Source organism: Nerophis lumbriciformis, linkage group LG06, assembly GCF_033978685.3.
Source record: "Nerophis lumbriciformis linkage group LG06, RoL_Nlum_v2.1, whole genome shotgun sequence".
In the NCBI taxonomy this organism is placed as follows: Eukaryota; Metazoa; Chordata; class Actinopteri; order Syngnathiformes; family Syngnathidae; genus Nerophis; species Nerophis lumbriciformis.
The window spans coordinates 53,706,732-53,723,450 of record NC_084553.2 but is presented as its reverse complement, the minus strand read 5'-3'; the positions used below and the strand labels follow the sequence as shown (position 1 = coordinate 53,723,450).

Here is a 16,719-nt window from a genome sequence, read left to right as displayed (position 1 = left end):
GTTAGCATTTACTGTTATATTCCGATGGCGGAAGGTTAAAGACAATAGTGGAAAACAAAATGGTGTACTACTTGGTTGTGACCAACAGCGACCCTGTTGAGTCAGTATTAACTCATTTGTGATCAAAAGAAGAACAACGTCCGCTAGTACATCCATGCAGAACTCTACTAAAGCATTATTCTGTTCTTTTTTGGACAGTTGCGTGAAAACAGGAGTAGAGAGGGATGTATTCTCCCAATTGTGAGTCTAAATTTGCTAGCACAGTTATAAGACATGGGTACTTTTGCACACCCTAATATATTACTAAAATGAAGAATTATATTTTCAAAGCAACTAAAATGTCAAAAAAAAATGTTTTAAATAAATGTATGACACACGGAACCTCCAAAAGGTCAAAAGCACCAAAAGTTGTTTGGACACACCGGGTACGGCCAATATTGTTGCAACAGCACTTGGTGTCAGTATGGCTGTGGAAACACCTCACTGTGCCCCAATTTGACTTTATGTTTGTTTTATTTAGGTCTGTCACACAGTGGTTTACTTATCTTTATGCATGTGCAACAGTTAATAATATTAAAATGTAACATACAATTTTGGCAATTTGGAATTCAACACAAATTTAATTGAAAAAAACTTGTATGTTGGACAGCCATTATCATAAACATCAATCATTTTGCATTGCCTTTATGTGACAGTCAAGGATGGTAAAACAAAGGTTTTTTTAATAATTGACTGTACAGTTAATAACATTTTATGTATGTATGTTTGTAGTTTACTTCATTTTCCAAGTGAAAAATAGTTTTGGAATTAAAACAACCTGTAAGTCAAACAGCCTTAATCAACAGACAAAGTCATTCTAAAGCCGCATGCGGCTCTTTAGCGCCGCCCTAGTGGCTCTGGAGTTTTTTTTTTAAATGTATGAAAAATGGAAAAAGATGAGGGGGGAAAAAAAAAAGTTTTGTTTTAATATGGTTTCTGTAGGAGGACAAACATGACACAAACCTCCCTAATTGTTATAAATCACACTGTTTATATTAAACATGCTTCACTGATTCGAGTATTTGGCGAGCGCCGTTTTGTCCTACTAATTTTGGCGATCCTTGAACTCACCATAGTTTGTTTACATGTACGACTTTCTAGGACGTGTTTTATGCCACTTCTTTTTCTGTCTCATTTTGTCCACCAAATTTTTAATGTTATGCGTGAATGCACAAAGGTGAGTTTTGTTGATGTTATTGACTTGTGTGGAGTGCTAATCGGACATATTTGGTCACTGCATGACTGCAAGCTAATTGATGCTAACATGCTATTTAGGCCTCATTTGTAGGTATATTTGAGCTCATTTAGTTTCCTTTAAGTCCTCTTAATTAAATGTATATCTCATAACACAGTGTTTTTCAACCTTTTTTGAGCCAAGGCACATTTTTTGCGTTGAAAAAATCCTGGGGCACACCACCAGCAGAAATAATTAAAAATGAAACTCAGTTGGCAGTAAAAAGTCGTTGTTGCAATTGTTGGATATGACTTTAAACCATAACCAACCATGCATCAATATAGCTTTTGTCTCAAAGTAGGTGTACTGTCACAACCTGTCACATCACGCCGTGACTTATTTGGAGTTTTTTTTGCTGTTTTCCTGTGTAGTGTTTTAGTTCTTGTCATGCGCTCCTATTTTGGTGGCTTTTTCTCTTTTTTTGGTATTTTCCTGTAGCAGTTTCATGTCTTCCTTGGAGCGATATTTCCCGCATCTACTTAGTTTTAGTAATCAATAATATTTCAGTTGTTTTTAATCCTTCTTTGTGGGGACATTGTTGATTGTCGTGTCATGTTTGGATGTACATTGTGGACGCCGTCTTTGCTCCACAGTAAGTCTTTGCTGTCGTCCAGCATTCTGTTTTTGTTTACTTTGTAGCCAGTTCAGTTTTAGTTTTGTTCTGCATAGCCTTCCCTAAGCTTCAATGCCTTTTCTTAGGGGCACTCACCTTTTGTTTATTTTTGGTTTAAGCATTAGGCACCTTTTTACTTGCACACTGCCTCCCGCTGTTCCCGACATCTACAAAGCAATTAGCTACCTGCTGCCACCTACTGATATGGAAGAGTATTACACGGTTACTCTGCTGAGCTCTAGACAGCACCGACACTCAACAACAACACATAATTTGCAGACTATAATTACTGGTTTGCAAAAAATATTTTTAACCCAAATTGGTGAAATTAGATAATCTCCCACGGCACACCAGACTGTATCTCACGGCACACTAGTGTGCCGCGGCACAGTGGTTGAAAAACACTGTCATAACACACTATCTGTATGTAATACGGCTTTTAATTTTTTGCGGCTCCAGACATATTTGCTTTTGTATTTTTAGTCCAATATGGCTCGTTCAACATTTTGGGTTGCCGACCCCTGGTATAGTGCATGGCATCAGATTTTGGGCCCGCATACACAAGACTCCTGAGGCCCCCACATTGTCGCCCAGCATCACTGAACCTATACACAATTGATCTGATTACATGAACTAAAAACAATTGTTGCATGGATCTGTTTGAAACCAGCATTTTAATAAAAACACAGCTAAAAACTTTAATTAGATTTGACCTTTTTAAAAGATGTGAATAACATAGATAAACCTCTTTAAATAGCTTAGTTTTATTTTTTATTTTTTTAAATATTTATTTTTTATTTTACAAACAAATGCAATATTGCAGCAATACAATTTTAATATAATGTGGCCATAAAATAAATGAATAAATAAAATGGCCATAATATACATTTGAATAATCATGAGGTGGCGACTTGTCCAGGGCGTACCCCGCCTTGCGCCCGATTGCAGCTCAGATAGGCTCCAGCACACCCCCGATCCCGAAAAGGGACAAGCAGTAGAAAAATGGATGGATGGATATATTCATATATAGTAATTTATCACTTAAATATGAATATAAATCTGTTTCCTAAAAGTTTCCGTTTACTTTAGATTGTTAAATAAAGATTAGCATTTTCACATGTAATTTTTTCTCAGTGGACAAGAAGAATGATAATAATACCGGTACATCATCATTATAATGATTATATTGTGCATCTCCTGAGGGCGAAGCCTACCCCTGTGTTTAAAAACTAGTGACGCCTCGGTTTCTACCGAGGGTCTTTGAATACACCACAGTTATGGGCAATGAGATGCAAACGTGAAACTTGCATTAAGTCTCCTATGCAGCCACAAATAAATGTTTTATATTTAACCTTTCTTCTATTACCTAATCCTTGTTAGAAAATGCTGGTGCTGTGTGTGAATGCTTAAAAGTGAGCTTTGATGACGTTACGACGTCGGTGTCAGGTTTATGCTATCCGGGTGGAACAAACCATTTTGTGTTTTTGATAGGGGGTATAATTATTCTTTGATGTTCCTAATTTGATTAAAGCAACCTAGGTACTGCACTTTAGCTATATATTTTTTATATTAACATTTTTTAAGTTATTTTCTTTATGTACAACTTACATACAGTGGGGCAAAAAAGTATTTAGTCAGCCACCAATTGTGCAAGTTCTCCCACTTAAAATGATGACAGAGGTCTGTAATTTTCATCATAGGTACACTTCAACTGTGAGAGACAGAATGTGAAAAAAAAATCCAGGAATTCACATTGTAGGATTTTTAAAGAATTTATTTGTAAATTATGGTGGAAAATAAGTATTTGGTCAATAACAAAAATTCAACTCAATACTTTGTAATATAACCTTTGTTGGCAATAACAGAGGTCAAACGATTACTATAGGTCTTTACCAGGTTTGCACACACAGTAGCTGGTATTTTGGCCCATTCCTCCATGCAGATCTTCTCGAGAGCAGTGATGTTTTGAGGCTGTCGCCGAGCAACACGGACTTTCAACTCCCTCCACAGATTTTCTATGGGGTTGAGGTCTGGAGACTAGCTAGGCCACTCCAGGACATTCAAATGCTTCTTACGGAGCCACTCCTTCGTTGCCCGGGCGGTGTTTTTGGGATCATTGTCATGCTGGAAGACCCAGCCACGTTTCATCTTCAAAGCTCTCACTGATGGAAGGAGGTTTTGGCTCAAAATCTCACGATACATGGCCCCATTCATTCTTTCCTTAACACGGATCAGTCGGCCTGTTCCCTTAGCAGAAAAACAGCCACAAAGCATGATGTTTCCACCCCCATGCTTCACAGTAGGTATGGTGTTCTTGGGATGCAACTCAGTATTCTTCTTCCGCCAAACACGACTAGTTGAGTTTATACCAAAAAGTTATATTTTGGTTTCATCTGACCACATGACATTCTCCCAATCCTCTTCTGTATCATCCATGTGCTCTCTGGCAAACTTCAGACGGGCTGGCTTAAGCAGGGGGACACGTCTGGCACTGCAGGATTTGATTCCCTGTCGGCGTAGTGTGTTACTGATGGTAACCTTTGTTACTTTGGTCCCAGCTCTCTGCAGGTCATTCACCAGGTCCCCCCGTGTGGTTCTGGGATTTTTGCTCACCGTTCTCATGATCATTTTGACCCCACGGGATGAGATCTTGCGTGGAGCCCCAGCTCGAGGGAGATTATCAATGGTCTTGTATGTCTTCCATTTTCTGATAATTGCTCCCACAGTTGATTTTTTCACACCAAGCTGCTTGCCTATTGTAGATTCACTCTTCACAGTCTGGTGCAGGTCTACAATTCTTTTCCTGGTGTCCTTCGACAGCTCTTTGGTCTTGGCCATAGTGGAGTTTGGAGTCTGACTGTTTGAGGCTGTGGACAAGTGTCTTTTATACAGATAACGAGTTCAAACAGGTGCCATTGATACAGGTAACGAGTGGAGGACAGAAGAGCTTCTTAAAGAAGAAGTTACAGGTCTGTGAGAGCCAGAGATCTTCCTTGTTTGAAGTGACCAAATACTTATTTTCCACCATAATTTACAAATAAATTCTTCAAAATTCCTACAATGTGATTTCCTGGATTTTTTTTCACATTCTGTCTCTCACAGTTGAAGTGTACCTATGATGAAAATTACAGACCTCTGTCATCATTTTAAGTGGGAGAACTTGCACAATCGGTGGCTGACTAAATACTTTTTTGCCCCACTGTATTTTAAATGGCAGTAAAAAAAAGTGCATCCCCATCCAACACTCCTACATTTAGTCAAAGGGCCGTAGCTGATGCTTCGACTTACAAGATTCATAAGTTTAAAGCCCTCCAGCAACTTGCAGTTCTTGTTCTTGAGGCGGTGGGCCTCATCGATGATGACGCAGCGCCACTCGATGGCGTTGAGCTCGGGGCAGCCGCCCAGGATCATCTCGAATGTAGTAATGACCGCCTGGAACTTGTAGGCACCTCGGATCACGCGGCCCTTAAAACAACAACAGAAAGACAAACGCATGTTGAAACATTGTTAAAAAAAAAAGCGCTAACTTCTAGTTGATTTCCCCTCCAACCTAATAATGGCACATCTGCAGAATGAAAGCAAAGTCGCTGGTGAGACCTAACAGCCGTCTCCCACTTGATTGTTTAGCTGTCAGCACGCACGAGGAAGCGTCGACTCAATCCGCCTCTGCATTTGTAACCATCGCCTTGACAACAGGCCTCTCGGGGCCACTCGGTTATATAGCGGCCTCCTCCTCCTCCTACAACAACAGACGGCTTCAGAAGAGCCTGAGACATCCTGACAGAAAAGCTTCCCCTCAGAGAACGCCGTGACATCGCGGTGCTGCCGCCAAGGAGGCTGTGAGGTAGCGGCTTGGTTCTGCTCTTCCACCCTTTGCCTTTAATTTCTCTACGTGCTCACCACCCTTAAACCACATTGAAAACTATACTTAGCAGCCCACTAAATATTGGATTAGTGTAGGGCAATTGAACTAAATTATTCTGGGGGACACATTTTCAAAAGCTAACCGAACATCTCTCTCAATTATTATTCTTTTCCATATATTGTCAAAAGGACTGCTCTGCTGTGTTGAGGGGCCTACTACCAAAAAGATTTGAGTCAAAGATCCTCCATATGCCAAGAAGCACTCATTTGCTTTTAAGAACATACTGCAAGAGAAAACAAGGTTAAAGATCCTGACAGGAGTGCTCTATTTTTACAGTTATACTGCAAAAAGGGACAAAGATCCTCTGTATGACAAGAGTTTTGTGTTGTTTTGAAGTACCTAGTGCAAAAAATGATAGTCGAAAAGATCCTCTATATGACAAGACGGGAAAAAAAAAGTAATCAGAGCTTCTATATGTGACAGAACGCTCTTGTTGTTTAAGAAGCTACTGGCAAAAATGCTGGTCTTAGATTTTAAAAGCACTCTGTTACTTTTAAGAACATACCGCACAAACAAAACAACCTGGTAATCAAAGATCCTGTCTGTAACAGCAGCGCTCCTTTTTGACAGACAGCTCAACCTAAAATCAACTGTCACAGATTCTTTATACGACAGGGGCGCTCTGTTGTTTTTAAGTATCTACTGCAGAAACACTACTCAAAGACATTTAATTTGACAGCAGCATTTTTAAGGATTTAAAGGCAAGAAATGTAATCAAAGTTCCTGTATGTTAAGGAACACACCGGTTTTTAAGAACCTTCAGGCAAAAACGCTGGTCCAAGTTCCTTTACATGACAAAAAGCGCTCTGTTGCTTTTAATAACATACAGCAAACAAAAAAACAAAACAATGGTAATCAATGATCCTAAATGGGACAAGAGAACTCTTTTTTTCACCTCCGTACTACAAAATAAATTGTCAGAGATCCTCACCTACTCAGTGGCCTAGTGGTTAGAGTGTCCGCCCTGAGATCGGTAGGTTGTGAGTTCAAACCCCGGCCGAGTCATACCAAAGACTATAAAAATGGGACCCATTACCTCCCTGCTTGGCACTCAGCATCAAGGGTTGGAATTGGGGGTTAAATCACCAAAATGATTCCCGGGCGCGGCCACCGCTGCTGCCCACTGCTCCCCTCACCTCCCAGGGGGTGATCAAGGGTGATGGGTCAAATGCAGAGAATAATCTCGCCACACCTAGTGTGTGTGTGACAATCATTGGTACTTTAACTTTAATATGGTACCCATTACAAAAATGCTAGTCAAAGTTCCTCTACATGACAGGACTGCTTAGCTTATTTTAAGGACAAATTCCAAAACCAAGAGTCAAAGACCTCTTGATCCTCTATATAAGAGAAATTATGTTTTTAGGAATCTACTGCAAAAGAGCAAGTCAAAGATCTTCAATATGGCAGAAACATTCTGCTGCTTTTAAGGGGAAAAAAGCATTCTGCTGCTTTTAAGGCAAAACAATGTAATCAAAGTTCCTATATGTGAAGGAGCAGTCACTTGTTTTAAGAACCTACCATCAAAAAGGCTGTTTTAAGACCTTTTATATGACAAAAAGCACTGTTACTTTTAAGAACATACTGCAAAAAACAGTGGTAATCAAAGATATAACCTTACAACTCCACTGCAAAATAAATTGTCAGAGATCCTCAATATGACAGGAGTGCACTGCTGTTTTTTAAGTACTCACTGCATTAATACTAGTCAAAGATCCTCTAATACGCCAGGACTGCTCAGATTTTACGGACAAACTGCAAAACCAGGAGTGAAACATCCTCTCTATAACAGGAGTTTGTCTTTAGGACCCTACTATAAAATAGTGTGTCAAAGATCCTCTGTATGACAGACGTGCTTTAAGGACATAGGGCAAACATTTGGGTCAAAGATAGTCTACAGGTAAAAGCCAGTAAATTAGAATATTTTGAAAAACTTGATTTATTTCAGTAATTGCATTCAAAAGGTGTAACTTGTACATTATATTTATTCATTGCACACAGACTGATGCATTCAAATGTTTATTTCATTTAATTTTGATGATTTGAAGTGGCAACAAATGAAAATCCAAAATTCCGTGTGTCACAAAATTAGAATATTACTTAAGGCTAATACAAAAAAGGGATTTTTAGAAATGTTGGCCAACTGAAAAGTATGAAAATGAAAAATATGAGCATGTACAATACTCAATACTTGGTTGGAGCTCCTTTTGCCTCAATTACTGCGTTAATGCGGCGTGGCATGGAGTCGATGAGTTTCTGGCACTGCTCAGGTGTTATGAGAGCCCAGGTTGCTCTGATAGTGGCCTTCAACTCTTCTGCGTTTTTGGGTCTGGCATTCTGCATCTTCCTTTTCACAATACCCCACAGATTTTCTATGGGGCTAAGGTCAGGGGAGTTGGCGGGCCAATTTAGAACAGAAATACCATGGTCCGTAAACCAGGCACGGGTAGATTTTGCGCTGTGTGCAGGCGCCAAGTCCTGTTGGAACTTGAAATCTCCATCTCCATAGAGCAGGTCAGCAGCAGGAAGCATGAAGTGCTCTAAAACTTGCTGGTAGACGGCTGCGTTGACCCTGGATCTCAGGAAACAGAGTGGACCGACACCAGCAGATGACATGGCACCCCAAACCATCACTGATGGTGGAAACTTTACACTAGACTTCAGGCAACGTGGATCCTGTGCCTCTCCTGTCTTCCTTCAGACTCTGGGACCTCGATTTCCAAAGGAAATGCAAAATTTGCATGGTTGGGTGATAAATATAATGTACAAGTTACACCTTTTGAATGCAATTACTGAAATAAATCAAGTTTTTCAAAATATTCTAATTTACTGGCTTTTACCTGTATATGACAAGTGTGCTCTGCTGCTTTTTGCAATCTGCTGCACGAATTCTAGCCTTTTCAGAGTTCTGAAATGAATTCATGCCAGTCTGACGCCATTGATGAGAATACTGGGACACTTTCACGTTTCAGGTAGGCTATCTGCGACTTTACCTGCGCGTCCCTGAAGTGCATCTCGTACTGCTGCAGCATCTGCCTGCTGACCATGCTGCCGTGGTACACTATGACGTTTAGGTAGGTCCAGGTGCGGAACTCCCGCTCCCAGTTGGCGATGGTGGAGAGCGGGGCGATGATGAGGAATGGCGTCTTGATGCCCACACGGTGGATCTCCTCCAGGAAGGTGATGGACTGGATCGTCTTTCCCAGGCCCATCTCGTCCGCAAGGATGCAGTTTCGCCTGAGGACAACAGGGGTTTTGTTCATTCCCTTGATGTTTGGAGGGAGTGGGCGGCTTCAAGCACATGATAAAACAGATAGGGGGATAAAAATAACGACGCGGCGGTGCAAAAAAGGATATTAAAAGATTGAGGAGAGCAGAGAGCATCAAGAGATGAGCTACGTAATCAAGACTCCTCCGCGCTCTTCCAGGGGAGCACTTATGGAGCTGTCCATATGATGCTGATATTCCCACTGGCCTCTTAAGCAGACTTCCACTGCTGATGGATCGCACTGCGTAGGCTCACACACAAAACCTCATCAAATGTGAGACAAGCTGATTGATACAACTGATTAACACCTACATTCAATGAACTACAGAGTCGCCTATAGGTCCTGTTTACACTGCACACCAAATCAGATTTGTTTGCTCTCATTTGACACAGGTCAGGTATTTTTGGTCTAAAAGCTCCAAAGTGCTTCAAATCATATTCAGGCCACATCAAGAGGTAGTTGAATCCAATTGTAGTCTGAGATCTTTTCAAATGCGACTACAATGTAAACGGAAATGTGACCTTTTAACTTTTTTTTGGTCGAGCTACGTCATTCGTGTGCGCAGTAAAATATGCGAACTGCCAGCGCAAGATGATAAGCAAGAATAACCTACGGTTAAGTTCAAAAGTATTTTTTCGGCGGCCAAATTTTTGGTGCATCACTAGTCAATAGTGCGCAAATAATAAGCTACATATAAAATATGAAGATATATATATTATACACTTTGATTCCGAAAAAATTGCGATCATTGAAGGACCGTAAATGACGTGTGAGCTCTGGCGAATTTGCCTACATGTTACGTACACTGCGTAAGTTGTTTACGGAATTGTATATGTATATATACTGTATATACAATTCATCCATCCATTTTCTACCGCTTGTCCCTTTTGCCAATATATATATATATATATATATATGTACCGTATGTGTGGGGAAAAAAATCACAAGACTATTTCATCTCTACAGGCCTGTTTCATGAGGGGGGTACCCTCAATCGTCAGGAGATTTTAATGGGAGCATTCGCATACCATGGTTTATATAGGGCACAGAGTGGGTGGGTACAGGCTGGCCTAGGGGCGTGGTGATTGGTTCATGTGTTACCTAGGAGGTGTTTCCGTCTATGGCGGCATGTTGTTACAATTTCGCTGCGCTTGTTGAGGGATGACAGGTCTGGACGGTAGATAATAAACAGTTTCTCTTTCAAGCATAGGTTGCATCTTTTATTACCACTATTGTAAGGTGTGCTGGATGCAAGAATTTGCCATGTTATTGAATATTCAACATTATTGTCTTTGAGGTCCCAAATGTGTTTGCTGAGTTCTGTGGTATTTAATACCACAGAACTGGTATTTAATACCACAGTCTTTGAGGTCCCAAATGTGTTTGCTGAGTTCTGTGGTATTTAATACCACAGAACTGGTATTTAATACCACAGAACTCAGCAAACACATTTGGGACCTCAAAGACAATAATGTTGAATATTCAATAACATGGCAAATTCTTGCATCCAGCACACCTTACAATAGTGGTAATAAAAGATGCAACCTATGCTTGAAAGAGAAACTGTTTATTATCTACCGTCCAGACCTGTCATCCCTCAACAAGCGCAGCGAAATTGTAACAACATGCCGCCATAGACGGAAACACCTCCTAGGTAACACATGAACCAATCACCACGCCCCTAGGCCAGCCTGTACCCACCCACTCTGTGCCCTATATAAACCATGGTATGCGAATGCTCCCATTAAAATCTCCTGACGATTGAGGGTACCCCCCTCATGAAACAGGCCTGTAGAGATGAAATAGTCTTGTGATTTTTTTTTCCCCACACATACATATATTGCGCTCTACTACGGTATCGAGCACTATTTTTTGGATAACCTTATTAAGACATATATATATATATATATATATATATATATATATATATATATATATATATATATATATATATATATATATAGTCATTCATACTTTGTTCAATTATGGAATCCGGTCAACTTCCTTTGTTTGCACTCTATCAAACTGTGAAAACACATTGGAGCCACATTTTAATTGCAGTGTAAACAGTCAGCTGGGAAAAAAAAAAAGATTTTCGAAAAAGTATGATTTAGGCCACTTTAGCCTGCAGCGTAAACGTTTTTGTGGTCTACAAAAGCAAAAAACTGCTAGGGTCTCTAATTAGCCTCTGGTAAAATGACATTGATTTTAACAGCCGTGGCTGCAGCGTGTGTGTTGGGAGGACAAATTGATTGCGTTCACCATCATGTCTTCTTTAAATATTATAATAAAATTCTTGTGTGCAGACAAATAGTTTGTAAAGAGTATATTTTTCGTTTCGGCTGTCTTTTCAACCCTCCTCAGAGTGGTCACTGCTCCCTGGTGTGACGTCATGTCTCTAAAAACCTCCGGCTGTGTTTTGACCTCCCCATCTCTTATTATACAACACACTGTTTGTCTGCACCCACTAATATTTGACTAATAGTGTTGGGAGGATGTTTCTACATGGCGGAAATTAGGACACGGCACGTTGCGCCGGAGGTGTAGCTCTCCTTCTGTTAAGTTAATGATCCTTCAGAAAGTTCATATCCAGAAACATTGTTACTGCTTTTACTTCCTCTATTTAGTCAGGTTCGAACTCACAGTCGAAGTCCTCAAAAACTGTGCTTTACTTTTTATTTGAGGTAGAAAAAGTGGCAAATTAGATCTTTATTTGGCTACTTTAATGAAAGACTGCATTCCTTTCATAAGTAGTGTATCCGTGTGTGAACATATCTATGTAATGTTACTGACACCCACTGACCAGTCTATATGCACTACTACAGATGTTCTTAAACTTTTTGACCTCAAGGCTCAACTTTGATGTGCCATGAGCTGAATTAGTCATCTTAATCTTACTTTAATTGTATTCAATAACTTTATCTAACCTATTAACAGTTTAACAGGATAAACCTTGTCAAATGATATGAAAGCATGTGTTGATTACAAAGATTATTATCAAGGATTAGGTCAGGCTGATTACAAAAATAAGTACTACCGTATTTTCCGCACCATTAGCCGCACCTAAAAACCACAAATTTACTCAAAAGCTGACAGTGCGGCTTTTAACCCGGTGCGCTTTATATATGGATAAATATTAAGATTCATTTTCATAAAGTTTCGTTCTCGCAACTTCGGTAAACAGCCGCCATCTTTTTTCCTGGTAGAGCAGGAAGCGCTTCTTCTTCTACGCAAGCAACCGCCAAGGTAAGCACCCGCCCCCATAGAACAGGAAGCGCTTCTTCTTGTACTGTAAGCAACCACCCGCCCCCGGAAGAAGAAGAAGCGCGCGGTGCATGCTGGGATATGTGACGTTTCATTTCCATTTGTGTGTTTATGTAAAGACCCCAAAATGGCTCCTATTAAGTGTGTTGTCTGTCTAATTATAAATAATGCAGACGAGGCGTGTTAACTGAGTTCTCAACGTTTACTCACAGCGTGCTCATAACCACATTCTAACTCCCAGCATACAACAACGCTTCTCAGGGCTACCGCGCATGCTCGTAACTATCGTTGCATGCTGGGTAGTGTAGTTGTTATATTTGCTAGCTCATAACATCACATTGAGAGACACGCTTACGCGCTTAATTCAATACTCGCCGTCATTCCGGGTGGATTGACAAAAGACCTCCAGCCGCTAGATATTGGTGTCAACAGGGCATTCGAAGCTAGACTGCTAACTGCGTGGGAACAATGGATGACAGAAGGCGAACACACATTCACTAAGACAGGGAGGCAGCGCCAGACGACGCCAACATCTGCCAGTGGATCGTAAATGCCTGGGCAGATATTTCGGTCACAACTGTGGTCCGAGCTTTCCGGAAGGCAGGATTCACAGAACTGCTGGATAACAGTGACACTGACTCCGATGACTTCGACGAGACGGAACCGGCCATTTTGGATCTCACATTTGCCCAACTTTTCACTTCGGACACCGAAGACTAAGGATTTACGAATGAAGAATAACTTCCGAAAGTGAGCGCTATGTTTATTTTGTGTGTTGTGACATTAACGTTCGAGCAACATTATGTTGCTATTGCTCTGCACTATTTTGAATTTTACTATGTTTGTGATTGCACATTTGCGTACATTTTGGGAGTGAACAGAGTTGTTAGAACGCTGGTTTTTAATATATTATTAAAGTTTGACTGACCTATCTGACTGTTTTTTTGACATTCCCTTTAGTGCAGCGTAGGCGCGGCTTATAGTCCGGGGCGGCTTATTGGTGGACAAAGTTATGAAATATGCCATTCATTGAAGGTGCGGCTAATAATCCGGTGCGCCTTATAGTGCGGAAAATACGGTAATCAAATATACTGCAGAAGAAGGAGCTCATAAAACCGATGATAAACAAATGCATATACAATTATGCAGTGCTAAAATAAATTCAAAATAAATTAATAATTAACATGTTTCTTAAATAAACTGTCAATAAAATTAATGTGCAAAAGAAAATACACCACTTTAGTCATAATTTTTGTGCTCAAGAAACTACTCTATGACTTTAGTTCCAGATTTCTTCTATTTGTTTGATATTATCATTACTGCCACAAGTGGTAGGAAAAGAGAATTACAACTGAGTACTGCTGTGGCCAATACAGACCACAGCTGAGAATTTTTTTGGGGCGCTGCGGCCCAATAGTTACGAAACACTGCAATACTACATATCATCATCTGTTTATTTGTCTTAAAAGAAAACACTACAGATTTGACTGATCGTCAATGATTAACAACATCTAACACATGAAATTCGACTATGAAAATCCTTCGTCGAAGACGGTCCTACAATGAACTCATCAGCATGATTAATGGCAGCAGAGAGGTGTGCTCCCTGCCACTATTACAACATCGGTTCTGTGGCTCCTGTGTTACTAACCTGTTGTACCAGTTGAAGAGAAGCCAGTTGACACCCTCCAGCTGGTAGTCCCTGAGGCTGTTGCCGTTCCTGTAGTGTCGCGACTGCTCCCTCTTCTTCCACAGGTTGGCTGGGGGACGCTCCTATGGTGACATGGCATAAAATGTAACACTCCTTTTCAAATAAATATAATGGGAAGACTGGAAAAAATATTTTCATTCTATCCATCCATCCATTTTCTACCGCTTGTCCCTTTTAGGGTCGCTTGGGGGCTGGAGCCTATCCCAGCTGCACTCGGGTGGAAGGCAAGCTATACTTTGGACGAATTACCACCTCATCACAGGGACACCACAAATAGACAACCATTCATACTCACATTCACACACTCGGGCTAATTTAGTATGAAAAAATTATATTTGAGCTCTGGCATAATGTATGGCAATATGGTAAAATTCAGTCTCAGATATGTTCTTACAGGGAATGGCTATATGAGCATTCATAACCATTTTTTAAATACAATTCTACTACTTATACAGTATAAATGAAATGTTCAAAAAAAATCATTTTAAATATCCTACATTGCATACTGAAAATGATTTTAAAAAATAATTACCGAAATGTGTAGGTACTTAGTGATTGACAAAAAATAAATGCAATAATAAATGAATAATGGCATGATGCGAGTCCAGCATATGCCATTAGTTGTAATCAAAATTAGACTGTTTTAATGTTTTGACATTTTAACTGATTTTTACACTTGTGATAAAAAAGCCTTCATCGTTTAACATTTAAAATACAACCTGGGTGGAATTTTACAATTATATATACCTTAACACTTGTCAACTTACTTTCCCATTTGTAAAAATGTTCTTTAAGCATTGCCTGTACTAACGTCACTTGCCACATTGCGCTTCAAATATTACAACTTCACTACATCGCAGATTATAATATTTTTTATAAAGATATTCAACAACATTTTTGGCTTAAATTAAGCGTTTTCAAGCATATTTTTCAAGCATATAAGTGGCTAAATGAACTAAACATACTACAGTAGTATTGGCCAATAGCGGAGACCAAACCAATCAGAGTGTGCTTTTGAGTATGGTGGCCACTGATTGGCTCAGCCTCAGGCAGCTATATCGGAATAAAGAGTGTAAAGGGGACTAACAGGTTTTGTTTCATTTATACACGGCTCTCATTATGTTTTTTCTGATTTATAATTAATGATTCCAACTTTGCAGAAATTTGTTTGGCAACAGCTTGACCTTGGAACAGATTATTTCTATTCCCAATGATTCTGATGGGAAATTGTTTGGTAAACCAAACAAAATGGCCCCAAATTCTGAAATAGATTCCACGGATGTTTTTCCTTTATAACTTGTAAAATGTATTTAAACTCACAATTTCTGCTTTGTACCATTTAAGGATTATTACCGTAGGTTGCACAATCCAAGTACAGGTACCTTGTATTTTAACAACAGCAGTTCATAGAAGAAAGAGCAAACTCCAAAACGTACCACCCTGCGCGAGTCCGGCTTGACTGCCTGCAGCTGCTCAAACTCTTCTATCTTGCTCTGATCGACGTCGTCCTTCAGCTCCCAGGTGCTGTCCTCGTACGGCAGGGAGCACCACTTTACCAGGTAATACACCACTTCCTGCAGAGACCAAGACACACGGGGGAGACCGAGAATGAGCGCTGGAAAAGACTGCGCCGCCATAATAAGTGTTAACAAAGAGACCGCCGGGAAGCCCATTAGCTTGGCCTTGGGCACTTGTTAGGTACAAAGACGGCACTCGAGTGGCGGAGATACGCAACACAACGGTGAGGAGTAATATCACACCTAACAGATATGTTTACCACAAAGCATATATTCACTTCACCTCCCCCGTGTCTTTATCCTCACAATAGGACACCTCAAGCACTCGGTCCACCTCAACATAGTCTGGGTTGAAGGGTTCTTCTTCCATCTGGGAATCACAAGAGGGAGACAAAGCAAGAGTCAACTGTAGTGCCTACTCATCATCTGGAGTCAACACACACACATAAATATACATAAATATATATAAATATAAATATACATAAATATATATAAATATATATATATATATATATATATTTTATTTTATTTATTTTTTTGTACACGCACACACAAATATATACACAAGTGTTTACAAACAGGTTTACACACAATGTATACGCATACACACACAGACTCACACAAACATACAGTATATACACGTAAAAATACACGCACAAACCAGCCCACCCGCACAGATGTGCCCGCCCACACAGCAAAACAAGCATCCTCACAACCTCCGCACGCATGCATAAAAAGCATGGAAGCAACACTCACTCACACACGCACGCACGCACACACGCACACACACACGCACGCACGCAAACACGTCACAAATGTCGGCCAATGCACATCCAAACACACACAAACACACACGGTGCCTTACGTCAGCGAAGAAGAGCGCCCTCTGTGCCTGTTTCATCTTGAAGCGTTTGATCTTCTGCTGGATTCTCTTGTCCTTCTCCAGCTGCTCCTCCGTGGCCCACTCACAGTGAAGGTAGGAGCTGCACAACACACACGCACACGCACAGTGAGTGAAAGGAGCGTAAGAAAGCTTGAAAAGAACCCTCGTGTACATCCATCCCACAGCTTGCAGGTGTGTTCACAGCCAGCAGCACCAATTGTCACCAAGTCTCTACTTAGTAATACACTGGACTTACTCCAAAGT

The 16,719-nt window shown here is 40.4% G+C and overlaps 1 protein-coding gene across 9 annotated transcripts in view; it reads right to left on the bottom strand.

Moving 5' to 3' along the window:
* chd9 (chromodomain helicase DNA binding protein 9) overlaps positions 1-16,719 on the bottom strand; it is a 254,829-nt gene that overhangs the window by 60,158 nt on the left and 177,952 nt on the right. For all 9 annotated transcript variants that reach the window (XM_061964542.2, XM_061964544.2, XM_061964545.2 and 6 more), the window contains 6 exons: positions 16,438-16,555; positions 15,856-15,942; positions 15,492-15,629; positions 13,996-14,117; positions 8,805-9,048; positions 5,175-5,351 (listed from right to left, as the gene is read on the bottom strand). In XM_061964542.2, the coding sequence (XP_061820526.2) occupies positions 5,175-5,351; positions 8,805-9,048; positions 13,996-14,117; positions 15,492-15,629; positions 15,856-15,942; positions 16,438-16,555 (886 nt within the window). The remainder of the gene's footprint in view (positions 1-5,174; positions 5,352-8,804; positions 9,049-13,995; positions 14,118-15,491; positions 15,630-15,855; positions 15,943-16,437; positions 16,556-16,719) is intronic.